Source organism: Elaeis guineensis, chromosome 8 (genome assembly GCF_000442705.2).
Source record: "Elaeis guineensis isolate ETL-2024a chromosome 8, EG11, whole genome shotgun sequence".
NCBI lineage: Eukaryota > Viridiplantae > Streptophyta > Magnoliopsida > Arecales > Arecaceae > Elaeis > Elaeis guineensis.
In genome coordinates this window covers 133,592,018-133,610,927 of record NC_026000.2, presented here as the reverse complement: position 1 = coordinate 133,610,927, position 18,910 = coordinate 133,592,018, and the positions used below count along the sequence as shown (strand labels likewise).

At 37.9% G+C, this 18,910-nt stretch overlaps 2 protein-coding genes across 3 annotated transcripts; one reads left to right on the top strand and one right to left on the bottom strand.

Annotated features, from left to right (window-relative positions):
• Positions 1-800: 800 nt before the first annotated feature.
• On the bottom strand, positions 801-9,779 carry LOC105049553 (uncharacterized). Its single transcript, XM_010929232.3, is given in 10 exon segments — positions 801-1,176; positions 2,521-2,613; positions 4,074-4,145; positions 4,239-4,371; positions 4,465-4,551; positions 4,630-4,661; positions 4,664-4,709; positions 6,411-6,601; positions 7,397-8,094; positions 9,274-9,779. Coding segments are annotated over 10 exon segments (1,854 nt in total). The 5' UTR covers positions 9,621-9,779; the 3' UTR covers positions 801-1,021.
• A 3,657-nt stretch (positions 9,780-13,436) lies between these two features.
• Positions 13,437-18,540, top strand: LOC105049554 (eukaryotic translation initiation factor 4B1). 2 transcript variants are annotated; one of them, XM_029265939.2, is made up of 4 exons: positions 13,437-14,820; positions 16,944-17,378; positions 18,229-18,277; positions 18,369-18,540. In XM_029265939.2, exons 1-3 carry the CDS (start codon positions 13,631-13,633, stop codon positions 18,251-18,253), a joined length of 1,650 nt encoding a protein of 549 aa, XP_029121772.1. In that variant the 5' UTR covers positions 13,437-13,630; the 3' UTR covers positions 18,254-18,277; positions 18,369-18,540. The 2 variants fall into 2 exon arrangements, with proteins under 2 accessions (XP_029121772.1, XP_010927536.1); XM_010929234.3 differs by having other exon boundaries at positions 18,229-18,540.
• The last annotated feature ends 370 nt before the right edge of the window (positions 18,541-18,910 follow it).

The following is an 18,910-nucleotide window of genomic DNA, read 5'->3' as shown; positions in this document are numbered from 1 at the left end:
TCCAGTTTATTACAATGCAATTGATTGGTCTCACCCTTAGTTAACAATGCCATCCCCATGGCACGATGCTAGGTACAGTAGTTTATCTTTGAAAAGCAATTAAAACAAGAGCCACACATGTTCGGAGAGAGAGAGAGCATGGACTTGGATGATGATGATGCACCAGTGGATGACCTAGGAGTGCTCTTGGATCAGTTGGTGGGTGCTCCACTGACAATTACAGCACGCCAGAAAGGAAAATAAGTTTGGCATGTAATCGAGCATAAGGTATTGGATTAGATTGTGCCATGCACATGATCAGGCATAAGAATCAGCAGTCAAATGAGAGCCGTTTCCAGCTGTATCCGGGACTAGAATTTCTCATTTCTTTCTACAAGGCAAGTAAACTAAACAAAAAAAAACATAAAAGTTTTAGAAAATAATGAGTTGATAATTCCTGAACAAGTCCCTTGGTACTACAAATCCATACAGTTTGGTTCTCAATCATGTCAATTCACCTCCGTCCACTACAAATCCAGTTCCTTAGTAAAAACTGAATCAACTGTCTACACCTGGATTGGATAAATTTTAGAACTGTTATTGCATGTCTGTTATCACAACTTGATCCCACGAGTAAGTTCTGCATGTCTGTTAATTGGATAAATTTTAGAACGCTATACTCTTCTATGTAATCGGACAGCCAATAACTTTTTCTCCGAACTGTCATTGCACAAGGGATAACAAGCAGTGCTAGAACCGTACAAGGAAATCCCAATTTTAACTCCTTTAACTCCATACATTTGCTTGAGAGAACGTAAGAATAGCAAGAACAGGCATAATTATAGGGCTTAAAAATTATAACGAACTATGAAAGTCAGCCACAAGACTATTAAGTAGATTTGCCCAACATACAGCATTGAATGGATTGTCACATTAATAACCTCTACCATGGACTTTGGCAATTTCGATGTCAAAAGCTCAGCTTTCTTATCTCTACAAGTTTTGGATTTCAATGGTCAGCAGGCAGTGGAAAGAATAAGAATCATTTTGAACCGAAGCCAAACCATTTCGCCAAAAAGAATTTGTTCTTCCCACGAGAAGCTATTTCCTGTGCCTTCACTGGAGCGAGGGCAGGTGCTGGTTTTGGTGCTGGTGCTGGTGCTGGCGCTGGTACTGGAGCTCCTGGCCTTTGCTTTCCTGTTTCAGTCATACTCAAATCATCTGAAAATCAATGATACTGATGATTTTGAAATATGGAATGGTGATTAACATCAGGATTTGGCATATACCAGAGTATCCCACCACATTTCTCCAGGAACAAAAAGTATTTAGGCACATGATGCAAATGGTGGAATGATGTTGCATGCAAAGCATGCTGAGAAGTTGATAGAGAAGTATGAGGAAAACGAATAAGTCAAGAAAAAGTAGGTGAGAAATACGTGAAATATACTAGTAAAAGTAACTGCTTGATTCAAAATTACCAAAAATTCATACAAACTTTGTTGCTTTGGTGGACTCTTTATAAGCAGTCAAACACTCAAACCCATAATATGTTGGGGAGAAGTTGATAGAGAAGTAGAATGAAAAAGAATAAGCCAGAAAAAAAAAAAAAAAAAAGTAGGGGAGAAATGCATGAAATCCACTAGAAAAGAAACTGATTAATTCAAAATATCCAAAATTCATACAAAGTTCATTGCCCTTGGTGGACCCTTTATAAGCAGCCAAACCTAAAATATGTTTTCTTATGACTTTTCCTTTGATGAACCCTAGGACTCCAAATAACAGTTTGTTGACTTGGGATAGCTCTGATCAATGTAAACATGGAGTTGTAAGGAACAGAAGGCTGGAATTTTTGAGGAGCTGGCTGCCTGGCTGTGACAAATTGATTGCATGGAGTATAGAACAAGGAGCCATCCTGAGCAGCAAAACATGGATATTTAGGATGATAGTAGCGCAATCAAGAAATCAAGGAATTACATGGAGCATCTCCACCAGTGTAGCATGATAGTAGTGCAATCAAGAAATCAAGGAAGCTTGAAAAGTTAAGGGTTCCTATTTGGTTATAATATGGACAGAACAGTATTAAGCCTTACACAACTAGGTCATAGTGTTATGACTAAGATAAGACTCTCGGGATCAATCATCAGTTTCCTAAGAGGGAAGGAGTGAAAAAGTTTGAAAGGCATCAGCATTCACTTGGCACTTGGTGCAAAAAGGAGAATAGTTAAGGAAACATGGCTATACCATTGTATGTTTGTTCACTATTTTGAAGGCAAGGTTTTGGAATCACAGAGAAGCTTCAAGCTGCTTCTTGTTTACCAGTATTAGGCTGCATTTCTGCAAGTTTCCATGGGTGACTCTCAATGCTATAACAAAGCCAGACTAAGTTCTATTAATCACATTTGTACCACTTACTGGTAATATATATGCACAAATCTAACTGATCCAATGTTGAAATATGCTGTCAATCCCAGTAATCTCTGCACCTTACGAGACAAAATGTTTAATCATTATTCTCCTGTAGGGGATCAGTAGTCTTACCCACTCTTGGTATATTAACTTCTTGAGGAGAAATGGATGCTGACTTCGTTGTTGAGGTCCTTTGTTCATGAGTTTCTCCACTTCCATAATTATCTAAATTCACAATGACATAAAATATGTCCGCATAAATGTAATGAATTGGAAATGGAAGAGAGTGTGATCTAGCATGTGCAAGATTTAAAAGCTTAGCTTTTCAAAAGTACAGCATGATAAACTCGGTAGAAGAATTTGTCAGCTCAAAGTGGTCCACTAACAATCAGAGTCAGGATTGTACATTGAAATATTACAAAATGACATGGGAATGGAATATTGCAAATTAAATAATGGACGCATGCTTTGATTGCAGAACTTTTTAAAATTATTTATATGAATTCAGAGTTTTGGAGGTTAAACCTATCACGTTTCTAAAATATTAAAAGCAATCCTAAAATATAATAGGACAAGAGAACCATACAGTAAAACATTTCAGTGATCTAATAAAATATGTTAATTTTCATAACCTGATAAAACATAAGTTTTCAAAACAATATCTTTTATATTCCATATTCTCATTTTAGTTTCATAACTTCCTTTCTCATCTGAGTATATTTTAAAAATCATAATGTCACCCTATAATATTGTGATCCATGTGACACCAAAAGAAGAAGTGTCAAAATCCCACTTTTCCTCCACATAACACTAATCTTAAGCCATCTACAATTAAATGACTTCAGAATAATTTATCAAGTGGACAGGTCCATCCAAAATCAAATTAAGGTAAGAAGAACTAGTTTATATAATTAATCAAACCAAATCATTTGTAAGATACATAGATACATCTCCTGCTATTGTCACTACCAAATAGTATACTAGAGACTTTGTTCCATTCATTCACTGTTGAGGAAATATAATTTTTACATATTAACATACTGGAGCAGCTGGATCTCTCAACCTTTTTTTTCCTAATCTTCTACTAGCGCTGCTCCCTCTGTTGAATTTTTTAACCCTACTGCTGTTGTCAAGATGGTGCACCGGCATGTTGTCGCAGCTGAAGCACCGGCACATTGGCAAAGTTCAGGTCTTGCATGTACTTTCCCTCCCTCCTCATGGATGGGTCAGAATAGGGCTCAGTTTCAAGCATTGAATTTGAGCAATTAGTTCCAATCTGGTTTGAAATTTTTAATCAAGAGTCAAGCTGCCCATGGATGCACTGTATAGTTTGTGCAAAGCCATGTCCAAGCTAAGAGTAATATAACCTGACCTCACCAATACCAGCATTATTTTCACCATTAATACATTGTTCTACACAGAGAAATGTTGGATGATTTTCTTTTTTAATGGAAGCAACCTTGAGTTGTAATTCATGTAAACAAGAAAAGGAAATTATTTCACTCATGAAGTTCACGAATAGACTAAGAATAGAAGGTAAAATAATAGTGGCGATCGTAGAAGGGAGACGGTTATATAATAACTTGGTGATCACATATAAACGGAAGTTGCTTGATACAATTACAGACAAATCATATCAGTAAGTTATGTTTGATAAAACTGAAGGGCACAAGGATAAAGCTTACCCTCATTAGAAGGCTTCCCATAATTTTGCCTCAAAGCTTCAAGAAATGTACTTTCCCCATGATCTTGCATCACTAGTTGAGAAACAGGAGACCAGATGTTATGATGGTAGAACATGGATGATTCTGTAATTACGTGTTGTGATCTAAGTTAGAACAGAAGAGTACATTGCTCAAATAGTTCATGTCTCTGGCTTGGAGCAGAGCCAACCAGAAGCAACTGTACTGCCTCTGCATCCCTATTTGTAAAGAATTTAGCAGCACTGTTCAGATTTTGTGTATCCAAAAGAATACCTGCCAGCTGGAAAAGGAAGAATGCTTCAAAACATAGGTGCACATAGAAGTGTTGATAATAAAGCACAGTAACACAAATAACAGTTTAAGGTTTCAATACCAAAAGTTTTTTCAAATTTGGTGTCTCAAGCAGATCATAGGCTTCTTCACAGTAATTATCTGTGAGAACTGTACATTGTGATCCCACCTGGATGAACAACATGAACATGCATAAGAACTCATCTAACCGTCCCATGCTTGCTAAGCTTGAGCATTGAAGAACTACCTCACTATTAGTTTCCAGAACATCTTTCCCATGACAAGTATGCTTAATTGTCTGGCCATCATTAGACCATCCAGATCCACCTGATTCAAATTATGCAAAGAAGTCAATTACTATGAGAACTTTGTCCTGAAGATATGACTACAAAAAGAGCTATAAGCAACCACGACTTGGGAAAAATGAAAGGAAGGAAAAAGAAATTTGTTAGATCATACCTTTTCATTGACTCAAAAAGAGCAAAGCATTTCCATGGATAAGGAACTAATGATGAAACAGTACCAAGAGAACATAATACTGGCAAAAACCAAGTTTCTAAAACTTGGATTTTCTGGCCAAATGAGATTTTGTTTTGGTATTTCTACAAGTTTCAGCTTCAGTTTGACAATTTTGACTAAAAATTATAAAAGAAATGACAATATCAATCAAATCGAGGGAAGGATTCAGATATAATAAAGAATTAACTAAATACATAAATTTGCACATCATTTTAGTGGTATATAATTTTTCTTAAGGATGTAATGTTGAAAATTCATATTTACAGTATGATATATATTTTACAGTTTGGTAATAATTTAACATGACAAAATCTAAATGCAAATGACATTTGAGTTCTAAAATAGCCAAAATTACTTTTTCTTAAAAAAATTGTTTTCCTTTAAATCTCTTTAGAATACTATGTTGCAATACTTCAAACTTTCTCAACGCTCATGAAATCCAAGTTTAGCATAGAGAAATGCCTCCAACATTGATAGAATTGAAGAACAATGGAAGAAAACCACATAAACAGTATATTTTTAGTATTTTTGATAGAAATCTAACATAAGATTATCATTTTTGAGATCTAGAACAGGTAAAAGATCAGAATATTGGGACAAGGGTGGGATCTTGGCACCCTCCTAACATAAGATAATCTAGATATACATGAGAATTGAGATTTAGAATAGCCAAATTATGTTGAAAACTTTGTTTTCCTTTATATCTCTTTGCAATACTATGTTGCAATGCATGTAAATTATTGAGATTGAAAGAATGATAAATAGAAAATAAATACCACAAACCATTATGTGTAATGAATTTGGGTAACTTAAGATTTTATAGAACAATAATAATTATGAATACAAAACAGTCTGCAAAAAACGACTAGGAAGTATCAAAATATTCATATAAAATTATGGAACCCATCATTTGCTTTATCGAGTCTAAAGTGCAATTAACATTTGCTTTTGTGATTCCTTCATGCATCGGTTCAAAGAGTCGAAGTATTTCTATTTCATGATACAAAGTAATAAAATAAATTAAATAATATCAAAAAAGTGAAGAGCACAGGATAAATGATTTTTGCAGTCAAATGACAGAATGTCTCATGACAGGGCAAATAGTCATATTGCAGCAACTCTTGCAATTGCATGCGCATCTTTCATAACGTGTATCTGAATCTATATTTGTTATATGCAAGTGTACTTTACAAACCAAATGAAAGGCATCACATCCATTTGCATGTGTCTCATGCTACTAAGATTAATTTATAGGATCCGCAGCATCTGTAAACACAACGTACTGAATTGACTGAGGAAGGCAAAATTTAAGGAACAAATCTGCATTGGGAGTTAAAGTGCTGGCCATTCCAAAGTGTTGCTTGTGAGGTACAGTGTCATTGCTAAACTGTGATGACTATATGCCAATGTATGTCTAACAGTAGAATGACACAGCATGGCACATACTATGCTAGTTCCAAGCCAGCATGCATTGTAGCAGACACTTAAAACAGGAATAGAATGTCATACCTCATCAGAGAAGAGCAAGGCAGATGCATCAATCCCCAAGTGAAAAAAGAGCCAGGCAGCTTGCTTTTGCTTGAGCATCCTCCCTCTCTTCATGCTAACCACTGGTGCCACCACTCCACTGCCACCCTGCTCCTTCTCCCTGTTCTCAAGTAGCCATGCATAGCAAATGGCTGCCACCATTGAACTTGTGCCTGTTGATAAGGTAAGGACATGTCAAAAAAAAAAAAAAAAATCTTTGTAAAAATTAGTTATGCAAAAGTTCTAATCTTTTACGTTTTTTTTCTCCAGAAAAGGGTTTCTACTTCCATTGTCTGCAGTAATAGCTCATTTGAAGTTTATTCTCTAAGACAGTAGCTTTATGGTTCCTAAAGTCCAAAATGAACTGTTCCTAAAAAATGGGAAAAGGAAATTTTGCATAAAAAATCCAATTCATTCTTGATTTTTTAAAAACGATATGTAGGAGAATATTCTGGGACTATGCTGCCCCTACCTTCAAATGAATGTATCATCAAGAACACACTATAAATATATTACAACACCTGATGCCAATATATTCGCAATGAATTAAAACATGATACATGTGGATAGTTACAGCATTTCTAAGACCAGAGGTATAAGGGTCAGTGAAGTTCTATAGATCTTTTCTCTTGAAAAGAAAAAAAAAAAAAACTTTTTTTACGAAATAAAGCAAAACAGAATTTTCTTTTTTAATAAACATTGGTGAAATGTTCTTTTGTGACTGTTTTAATTCCTCTTTCCTTATCTTTCTTTCTTCTCTTTTTTTTTTTTTTTAATTTGCCATGTATGTTTCCATTTACTTGATAAAAACGATCACATTGCGTTTTTTTTTTGCAGAAAAAGATAAATTTTCTACAAAATTCGGCGGAAAAAAAAAAAATCAAAGAAGTGTAAACATCCCATCACTTCCCGGTGAGACGACCCACACCGGGCGGTAATGGGAGCAGCAGAAGGTGAATTCTCTCAACTGTTTGAGGATCCGGAGAGTATGATCAGGGCCTCGGCGGACAGCTCCCCGCGAGAGATCTTCGCGATCATGGCTCTCTGCCTCCTAAGGAACTCATTCAGCTGCTTCGCATCCTCCTCCGCCATCGATCGCCGCTCTCCGGCCTCCGACGAGCAGTGGACCGACTGCCGCTCTCCGGCCTCTGACGAGCAGGAGACCGACCGCCCATGACCAAAACCGTCCACTCGGGAGAGCTTATCCAGCGAACACGTGGACGACGACACCGACCGCCGATGGGCCGAAACCACCAAATTCCTGGGCGGCGACAGCAGGAGACCTTGCTCGTTGGGCTCCGCCGCAGCCGGTGGCGGCACCGGCGGAGGTTTTCGGAAGCTCCGGCGGGGGCTGGCGGTGGGGTGGGGCTCCGGCGGCTTCTCATGGAAGCGGGACTTGCGGTGGAGGGGCTGCTTCGGGAGGAGAACCGGGGGCTGGCGGTCGCGAGGGTCGTCGGAGAGGGGTTGGGAGTGGGGGCCGTCGGTGGCGGCGGCGGCGGCGGAGGTGGGGGGTATGAGGAAGTTGGAGAACCTGTGATGGGGGGCGGAGGCGGGCGATTGGGGCTCGGAGGAGTCGAAGGAGGAAAAGCTCTCGGACTTGTTTCGGCTGTGGCGGGCGGAAGTTCGCTGCAGGATCTCGTCGCCGATGCCCTCCGTCGATCTGTGCCTGCGTCCATGTTAAGAAGCATGATGGATGATTGGATACAACAACGTTGCTTTTGCAACTACAAATATTAAATGATGACATCCTCCCTTTGCACTAATCACAAAGCAACATCAGCTATCATGAGAAATTTTTATTTTCTTTTCTTTTTTATATATTTTGATAACCAAAATTATTTTATCAAACCATGTTTGAATTAGTTGATTATAATTTGATCAAATTTGAAATTGTATCTTCATAAAATGTTATGCAACACTTCTCTCCAGGTTATTTCATTCTATATGATGTGAGAATTCGTGTGAACATGTATCTAGTTTTACAATAATTGTATGCTAAAAAATTTATGATATATAAAAATAAAAAATCAAAATTTTATCTTTCGATAGAATTTTTAGATGAGATCTTAAATTGTTATAAATACTATCAAAGTGAATCCAATCATGTCTTATTTAGTGTGGAGGATACCACAGCTTAAGCTTTTTGGGGGCTAATCACAAAAAGATGAATTCCATATGGTCTATAAGCAAAGTAATAATTCTTCCGATAGTTTTTGATTAAGAAATATTTATGTTATAGCTAATGAAAGATGTTCTATTTTTTTTTTTTTTGATACAAACGAACGATCACACCATTCCAATTAAAAATATTTCATGTTCATTCATTCTAATTAAAGATCAGATGGCTATATCTATTATGTTCTTTTGATGAACTTGTATTAATCCTTTCGCACTTCTTTTCAGCAGATAATTAAACTTCCAATTCAATCCAAATAATGTTAATTAAAAATTTGTATTAGGAGAGGAAGGGAGATTAGTATTGCAAACTCAAATTCTGAATCAATCAGGAACAAGACCTCTTATAAGTATTTAGCTGAAAGAGGGTATAATAATATGGTTTTTTTTTTTATTATTTTTGAAATCAGGGGTTAAAAATTTAATATTCCATCTCATTCTGCTTTCAAATTTGGCAAGAGTACATGATCAAACTAAGGTGGAGTCCGGCCTAAGTAATTGTGAACTTGTTCTGCATCACCTACATGAGAATAAATGGTGACTTACCCTGCAAAGCACTTTAATTTTCTGATTTTATCTCCTTCTGAATTCCCTAGTTTTAATCCATTTCACCATAATTCCTGCTACCATCATGGAATGATGCAAACAAGATGAACTAGAGGTAACATACCTTCTTGCTGATCGTGAGAGTGGATCCCTTCTATCAAGCAAAGCACTAGGTTCTCTGGTCTGTAAGGCAGCAAACCTTGGAGAAGCCCTGGGTCTCGACGGCGACCCGGGTCTCGGCGGCGAACCGGCAACCATCATCTTGGCTTCTACAAGCCATTCTTGCGTTAACCTGCTTGTGCTACTCTTGCCATGGACAACTTCTTCCTTCTTCTTTACTCTTGCCCCTGTCAAATTATATGCTCTCTGGTTGGTTCTAACACTTCCAAAGAACCAGTCATTCATGAACTCTGTGAGGTCTGCCACAGGCTCACCATCATTAGGCTTCGATCCTTTCCTCTCCATGCTCATGTTTCAATTGTTTTCCTACAACCTTTGATAACAATGATCAATGATGCAAGGGAGCAGAAAATATATTCTTATGGACACTACTTTGATAGCACTACCTTGATGATTTCTGAGAGAATTTTGAGGTGGTAACTGGAAGAGGAGAGGGTGGAATGTTTGATGCAAATGGCTGAGACTACAAAGCATTTGGTGATTGGCATCGGAATATGATGCTGAAGTGTCCCTAGAAGAATATCTGCAGTCTGGAAGCACAACAAGGCCGGCTTTCTCCAAGCCATGTCGTCTTCTATGCATTTGATTCTGACCAAATCTAGGAGCCAAAGCGGCAGTGTTTTAAAGCTAGGAAAAAGTAGGGGCAAGTCTGGCATATTGGTTTCTTTGTTGATGAAATCTAACAAAAATTTTGTTTGGATTTGAGAGAATTGGAGCATGTATCTCATTGTCCTATTAGGGAATTAAGATCTGGTAATTTAAGATTGTAATAGGTTGTGCTAGCTACCTGTCAATTCCACTTGGCCGAGTATAGTTGTGACACTTGGCGATCGGTCGAGTGGAAAATCGAAAAAAAATTAAGGCGGCGGCTGGGGACAAACAGTAACCAACATCTCTTCTTTTATATTTACATCTGGTGGTCAAAGGGAATTGTCCAAGTGTTTATGTGATTCTGCCTCTTGGTCTGGCCTGATGGCCTCACAAATCCCACTCATCAAAGACCAGTTTCATGAGCTGATGGTAAGTTCTCTCAATTGGAAACTACACTCTTGAAGCTCAGATGGCCTTTTTGTAACATGCACATGTTTTCCAATGTTTTTTTCTTTTTTTTTTTTTTGGGTGGTGTGAGAATAGGGGCCTATCAAGGGGAAAGGTTGGTTTGATAACCGAAAGCCTCAGGGTTGAATGGATCAACCCTATTGTGTTAAGGTTTCACATATATTTCTGCATTTTCCTCGTTAGATCACGAATTCTATGTGCTGTAATATTCTATGTATTAATAAAAAAATATTTTGACAAAATATGTAAAATCACTATAATATGTATATCCACAACTTTGATAATCATAATTGGCCAATAAGGTTATAATTTTAGGATATGATAGCTTCTTGCCGCCAATTTATGACTTGATATTCAAACATCTTTGATGAAACTGACACAAAAACTTAATTGCTTAAACAAATTTTTGAACATTACAATCCACAATATATTAGAAATGGTGAGAGAAATGTCATAAAATTCAAAAAAAAAAAAATGGATGTTTAACAATATGAAGTAGAAGTTCATGATATATGATAAATTTTGTAGAAAATCTTCCACTCTCTTCTTGATTAAATTTTAAGGCTTGATCGGATCTTTGAAACTGACTACCATGAGATACTTTTTTGGCAATACTTTAAACATGATATTTTAGATAACTAATTCTACCTTTAATATTACCACTTTATAATTTTTTGTAATATTTAGCGGATGCATATCTATATCCATCAGATTAATTTTTTTTCTCTTCAACAAAATAATTCCCCACAAGATCTTTTCTTACAACCTTTATCACAATCATGTTCACTATCTTCTTTAATAATATCATTCTCATCTCTTGTATTATCAATAATCTCATTTTTACCTATATTAAAATGAGCCGTTGCAGTAAAATAATCTGCCCAAATAATAATATAAATAATAAAAATAGAAATCAACATGTAAACAATAATAGAGAATAGAAATTATAAGTGTAACTAGTTTAGCGGCCAGTGCATGGTATCTACATTGAAACACTTACAATCAAGAATATATTATAGGACTAACATGGTAGGTAGTAGCAAGTGTATAGTTCATGCTTCAAATTAAATCCATCTTGTCAAGGAAAAGAGAAAAACAAGGCAAGGGCTGTTGTCTACAAGCCCTGAGAATGCTAATATGTAAATATCCTAGCCACATAAAATTCATTCATACAATTGAGGCCCCATTATATTGCTAATATTTTGGACAAATGAATCCCCTACTTACTTAAAATTTATTAAAAGCTCATAAAAAATCCTGTAACTTCTATTGACATGTCTTTTGTGCAAGGTGCTGGACATGAAAACCATTTCTAATTTATAGTTTCTTTTTGGAGAAAAAGGTCCTAGAAATAAGAGTGGGAGTGAGAACAAATATTCTTAGGCAATGGGTTCGACAAAAAGGACCTCTTTACCTGCTTCTTAGCTTTCAACTCTAGGCCCTCTAAAGTGTTGAGAACTTTGAGACCCTTTAGAAAATGTCAAACTTGGAGACCCCTTGGAAAATGTCACTAAATGAAACTAAAAAATGCCTTATCCCTCCTTGTCACTTCAGACAGCTGGCATAATTATTCAATTATAGGATTTTTTTTTTAAAAACGAAATGCCTGAATGGGTTGGCTAAGTCCTTGCTAAAAGTACAAATGAGATCCTACTTTTCTATATAGGCATCTAAAAATGTTTTGCATAAGTTGCAAACTTCAACATTTTACTTGCAGGTTAGAAATATAAAATTAAAAATAATTCTATATTACACTATCACAACACAATGTTTTTGTAATTATTGGACACTTTGAATATAATATATGATTGTTCAAAAATTTATGTTAGATATAATTTTTATATTTTTGAAAATTTTCATTTTATCAATTAGTTTCTCCTTTTTAATTTTCTTTTTTATTTTTATTATCCAGCAATTTTTTGAAAAGTAAATTATATTTTTCTAAACCAACTGCAACTATAGAATTTGTGTCCACATGAAAAATGTGATGATAATGAAGGTGTTGATAGGGGAAATAATTTGTTAGTTGACTTGGATACTATTGATAAGAAACTATGCATATTTACTGGTTGGAGAGTGGATAAAAGCTTTGAGAAGTATCAAGGCTCGAGAGGGAATATTGACCTTATGTTCATGTAACAAATGGTTGGAAAAGAAAGAACAAGACTAAATAAACATACCTAAACAAAAAAATGATGCTAAAAAAAATGATAGAAACAAAGGTCAACAGAGAACAACAAAAGTTTGGGCCTCAACCATGTTCTAACCCCTAATCGCCAAATAACTATTCATATGCTTATCGGTGGGTTCGAGCGAAGCCTCAGCCTTGCTTTATTCATTCGTAGAAAGAAGAGGAAGAGAGAGAGATCTCATAAAGAGAAGAGTACAGAGAAAAAAAAGAATAGATATTTGTATGGAACCATTGCTGAGAGGAAGGTCCTCTTCACCCTACTTAGAGTAGCAGTCAGTGATGACAAGAGGGGTGATAGAAGTAATGGCACACTGTAACTTGATTGCTGCTCTATTTATGATAGTCGTTAGTGAGTTAAGTATTGTTAGCTTTCAATGTACATGTAGAATAATCTCGAATATTAGAGTCGAAGAGCAAGGTAGAAGCGGTGGATGATTTCAATTTTATTATAAAAGGGATGAAATCGATAATTAGGTTGCAATGCCATAGCTTGGAGAGAGAAGAGGATGGAGAGGGACTTCGTGATTGTTGCTTGAGAAAGGGAGGGCCAACGCTTATAATAAGTTCAAGAATGATTAAGAGGAAGAAAAAAAAAATAAATCATAAAAATTGATATGTTTAATAGTTAATTTATAAATAATTTTTTTTATTTTTTTATATAAATTATGATTAAATAAAAATATAAATTAGATTAAAATATTTTATATTAAATTTTATGTTTTTATTTTTCTAAAATAAAAAATACAAAAAAAAATATCAGAGAACATAGCCTAAAATAATCTCAAAACAACAGCCTTCTCCGTATTTTTCTTTATTTTTTATTATTCTCTCTCTTGTAATATATCTGGAGGAGGGGAGATCCTCTTGCTGCGCTTCGTTTCCTCTGAACGGAAGTAAGAGAGCGACCTACCCTCTTCCCCCGGCGCATGTTAGCTGAGCTGCGGCTCCCCTAAGGAGCCCTAGCTCTTCCTTTCTCGCCTCCGAAGTCCGAAACCCTAATCCTGATCCTGATCTCATCGTCTTCTCAGATCCAGTCTCGAAGGAAGGAGAAATGTCCAAGGCCTGGGGCGGAGTCGGCGCCTGGGCGCTCGATGCCGAGCGCGCGGAGGCGGAGGAGCACGAGCGGGCGGCGGCCGAGGCAGCTTCCTCCTCCGCCGCTGGCGCAGCGGGCACCGTCTTCGCCAACGAGCCCGCCCAGAGCTTCCCCAGCCTCAAGGAGGCGGCCGCCACCAAGCCCAAGAAGAAGAAGACCGTCGCCATCCCTCTATCGCAGTTCGCCACCTCCTATGCCGGGGGTGGCCGCCGCGGGGAATCTCTCGTCGAGCCCAGGGGCCTCACCCCGGATGAGATGCTCCGCCTCCCAACTGGCCCCCGAGAACGCTCCCAGGAGGAGCTCGAGCACGGCCGCCTCGGCGGTGGGTTCCGGAACTACGGCGGCGGCTTCCGTGGGGGTTTCTCCGGTCGCAGGTCCGACGACGGGGACGGTTCTTGGAGCGGCGGTGGCGGCGGCAGGAGGTCATACGGTGGTTTTGATGAGGAGCCGCGGAGGGGACCGCCGGCTAGGGATTCCGATTTGGACCTCCGATCGAGGGCTGATGAGGTCGATAACTGGGCTACTGGGAAAAAATCCTTTGCTCCTGCGCCGATGGATTCTGGACGCTCTGATCGATATAGCTCTCTTGGTAGCGGAAGTTCAACGAGGGCTGATGAGGTGGATAACTGGGCTGCCGGGAAGAAGCCTCTCCCTTCCAGGTACCCCAGCTTCGGATCGGGGTTCAGGGATTCTCGTTCTCCATCCGATTTCGACCGCTGGGGGAGGACAGGTGGAGGACCTCTGCCCAACAACGAGGAGAGGCCAAGACTCATCTTGGAGCCACGGAAGGGGGATATGGGAGCACCAAGTGAGCCTGTGAGAACTCGTCCTAGCCCGTTTGGTGATGCCCGGCCAAGAGAGGACGTTTTGGCAGAGAAAGGGGTGGATTGGAAGAAGATAGATTCTGAGATCGATTCCAAGAAGACAAGCAGGCCAACTAGTTCACACTCGAGCAGGCCTTCTAGTTCACAGTCGAGCAGGCCTGGAAGCTCTGGTTCACAGGTGGCAGCAGCAGCAGATGGAGCCCCCAAACCTCGGCCAAAGGTGAACCCTTTTGGTGATGCTAAGCCCCGAGAGGTTCTGTTGCAGGAGAGAGGTAAAGACTGGAGGAAGATTGATCTGGAGCTAGAGCATCGGAGTGTTGACAGGTTTAGACTCTCAATCTATATGTCAACAATCCGACTACCTTTTTAATATGTGTCTTTATGTTTTCTTATTAGTCTAGAAGTAGCAACATTTTGTGGTTTCGTGTGTCCAAATGCAGTATGCTGAGATCATAGGGCGTCATTGTAATTTAAAGCATCATATTGTTCTTAATTGACGGTTATTGCTTGTTTATTAAGTCACGATCTTGGAAACGTTGAATTGATTGTTTTCATCATCATTTGTCGAATGCCACTTTTGTTCCATAAAGAGCTTCATGTAGGAACTTTTTAATTTCTATGCTGGATATTTTGATTGTTTAGGAATGATGCCTAAGCTGCCCATGCAACCTTTGTGGCTTCATTACAAGGAAGCTAGCATATTTGCTCATAGGGTCGTTGATTGTGTTGTCTTAAAATTTTTATCTGCATTAATGTCAGAACAAGAAACATGCAAAGATTTGAGGTATTCACCAATTGCAAATATTTAGATTGAAGATAATTCTATTTGATAAAAGCATCATATAGCATAATTAGTTTCGTTTTAAAAGATGCTATATTATAGGGTTTGATAAAATCTTCTGACTATTATTCTATTTTTTGTCAACACACTATAGAAATATCCTTATTTTGTTAAAGCTTACTTATCAAAACAATCCACACCATATTTTGTTTCTTAGAAATATCCTTATTTAGTTAGAGCTTGCTTATTTTGTTTCTTAGAAATATCCTGCATAAAACAATGATTGAATTAGAGGTGGTACAAAAGTATCTTGGATAAGTTTACATGATGATTGTTTCGTTTGGCATTGCTATATATGGATTTTTTATGGTAAAACTAGAGTTCTTATATATAGTGCTTTTATGCTTCATTAATTTTATTCATGATTTACTCATTTTTCTTCTAATTTTCACACTTCATTTATATTTTAAGTTTTTTTGAAGAAATCAGACAATCTTATGATTTATGACTCAGTCCACAACTCATAAATCAGCAAAATAATTTTTATGTTTGGAAAATCAACTTGTTACTGTCCTAACCTGCATAGATAGGAATGGCTTGCTCATCCAACCTCTAAGGTCGCTTCGGGGCTTCCTTGTCGTCAAAAATAACAGAGAAGATGGAATTCTAGGTCTGCTTTTGCCCTTATGTTTTAGAACAGTCAAATGTGAATCAAAACTTGATATTAGGTGAAGCAACCACTTATCAACATGTTTTAACCGAGCATCATACTGTTGAGCTTGTCATTCTGATAGGCATTCATCAACATCTTGCAGATGTTGCTGACCTACTAATGATGCTGGACCTTAGAGCCTTTATACCAATCTGATGTGCCAGTTTGATGCAGATCTGATTCGATTGCCCATGAAATCCTGAATTAGATTTGAATTTTAAGTCTGACTTTAATATGGAAACCTTATTTCCTTTCAGATTATCAACTGCAAATTGATAGTGGCTACCACCCCTGTACTCTCTCCCATGGCTCCCTCCATCTTCCCTCCTTGGTTTCACGGTGAAACTCTAGATAGGGTGTACCAGCAGCATCCTCTATACCATATGTCAGTACCATATGGTATTGTACTGTATCAGACTGATATAGGTTGCGGTCATACCTTGTTAAGAATGAAATCTGTACAGCCCTATTTGCCTCTTGCTTAAGAATAAGTATAGCTCATACCACTAGCCATGTATGGCAGCAACTAGCATGAGTTCTGGATTCATCACTAGGGCATTTTTAAGATCTTTTGTTTTCAACCATTTAGATCAAAATAGCTGAAATTTGGAAAAATTGTGATTCTTAGAGTTGACATTAATACTTGCCGTGTGCCATTCTTGTCATGTGCCAGCATGAGCAGTTTATGATTTTTGTATGCAATTAATTTCTAAAGAGTGATCAGTGTTCATATGCTCAGTTTTGATATATAAAGGATTTGGCTTATTAGTAGGATATTCTTTTGCATATGGTCCATGATACTGTGAAGAGATTTTCTACATGTTGCTTTGATTAAATTTCTTCAAAATTATTCAGCAGCACCAGATTTATGAATGAACATTTTCCCCTTATGTTTCTGGAAGATGCTGCTTTATCAGCACATGTTTAATGTTCTTTTGATATCAAATTCTTCAGACCTGAGACGGATGAAGAGAAGATGCTGAAAAAAGAGATCAATCATCTGAAGGCGCTGATTAATGAAGCTGAGCAGAGTCAGAATGGCAAATCTGCACAGTTATCCACTGAAGACTTATCCAGTCTACGTGAGCGGATACTTAACAAAGAGAGAGACTTAGAGCTGCTTATACATCACTTGGATGACAAGGTTAGGTTTGGTCAAAGAGCTACCAGCAACATTAGGCCTGGCTCTGGAGCTGGCAGTAGTGATACATCCTCTACTAGGCCACCATCTCAATCTGGTTTGTCTGAGGAGTCAAGAAGCATTGATTTCCTGGATAGACCTCGATCCCATGGTGGCATGGGGGATGTCTGGTCCAGGCCCGTTGATGATAGACGGGGATTTCATGGGGGTAGAGAGAGAAGCTTCTTTGACAGCAGAAATATGGACAGGTACATTTTTTGCAATTAACTTTGTCATAGGCTTGTGTGGCTCTTGCTTGCTTGCTCTCTATCAGATTTGTGTTGCTTTTATTCAGTTAACTATAAGAAGTAAAAGTGTGGTCAGCTAGTGCTCTGGCACAATTTTTTATTTTTAACACAAGGAATACAATTCAGGTTTCAAGCTTGTGAGTCTTGGCATGATGGTAAGGTTGCTCCATTTTGACCTGAAGTTTATGTGTTTGAAACACATAAACACTCTCTCTGCACATGGGGGAAGGCTACATACGTCTGACCATCCCTTACCCTAAACCCCACAATGGGGGGATCTTAGTGCATACCAAGGGAAAGAAAAAAAGAAAGCCAGTTTGAATATTTTGCTTAAAAACGTTTGGTGATATTGCAGGTCAATTACCCTTTTTTTTTCTCGTTTTCTTTGTCCCTTGAGGGAATGTCATCTGGATCTGCTGGCCTATCAGAAATCGTGCATTTAAATGTTTTTCATTCGTACAGTTGAGCAGTTCCCTTTGTGATTTAGAGGGATAGTTCTTTAGAATCCAATCAGCCATTGAGTAAGCTGTTCTTTGAAGTCTAGTCCTGAAGGCATGTTGATATGCCAATCAGTGGGCCGTGCTTTCGAGTTCCTTTTAAAATGTGGGGGGAGGTTATCTATTGATTAAATAGTCCAGCACATGTGATGAAAAGTGTGCAAGACTCCATCTTGCTCATAATTTGTTCGCTTGGATAGCTTAAATTTGTGATTTAATAACAGTGGTGCCATTTCAGAAGTTGATGGTGTTTGTTTTGCAATTCTTTGCTAATTCACTTTATGTTATTTTTCTTTTGTTTCTGTCATTTTCAGGCCGAAGTCTAGGGAGAGATGGTGAATGCTATTGGTGTGAATTCATTGGGTGGGTTTGCCTTTTTTTTGTTTTTAACATCAAAAAACATAACAATAACTTGTTCTTTTCCTTTTTAATCCTTGTTCATTTTTGCCATCAGAAAAAGTGGTGACAAATCATGGATAATGCTGATAATGTTTTCTTCACATTATTTATTGCTGCCTTGATGCCGTGTAAGATTTGATTTTTCCATGTGAAGGCAAGTAGGTGGACTATGTTCTCAATGTAACCTACATTTGCTAGAATATTTTCAGACTTCCTGCTTCATCATAGCCTCTAAGATGCTATTTGCGAGGTTATCTGTGAGCAAATTCTACTTTTTATCAACTCAGCCTCTAGCCATTTGCATCGTCCGGCAAGTGCAGAAATCGCTGGGTCAGCAAGATGAATCAAATGACAGAATACTATGGTTTCTTTATCAAGAGGCTTCTCAGGGCCTTTTTTTTTCTTTTTCTTTTCCTTTTTTTTTATTTTTTAATTTTGACTACGGGGCTTTGCCCAAAACTTGAATGGAAGTATCAAAATGAAGAATTGAATGTTGACCGGCTATTGGATTCTTCTCAAACTAGCACGGAGCGAAGCTTGAACCGAACATAAGGCAGAGCAGTAAGTTGGGCCAAAGAACTTAGCAATGCTCGGGTC

Bases quoted from the DNA above. Each gene is read 5' to 3' on its own strand.
- LOC105049554 (XM_029265939.2), top strand. From the start codon at position 13,631: ATGTCCAAGGCCTGGGGCGGAGTCGGCGCCTGGGCGCTCGATGCCGAG. The intron at 14,821-16,943 runs GTTTAGACTCTC...CAAATTCTTCAG, and splicing joins GAGCATCGGAGTGTTGACAG to ACCTGAGACGGATGAAGAGA. The intron at 17,379-18,228 runs GTACATTTTTTG...TGTCATTTTCAG, and splicing joins GACAGCAGAAATATGGACAG to GCCGAAGTCTAGGGAGAGAT.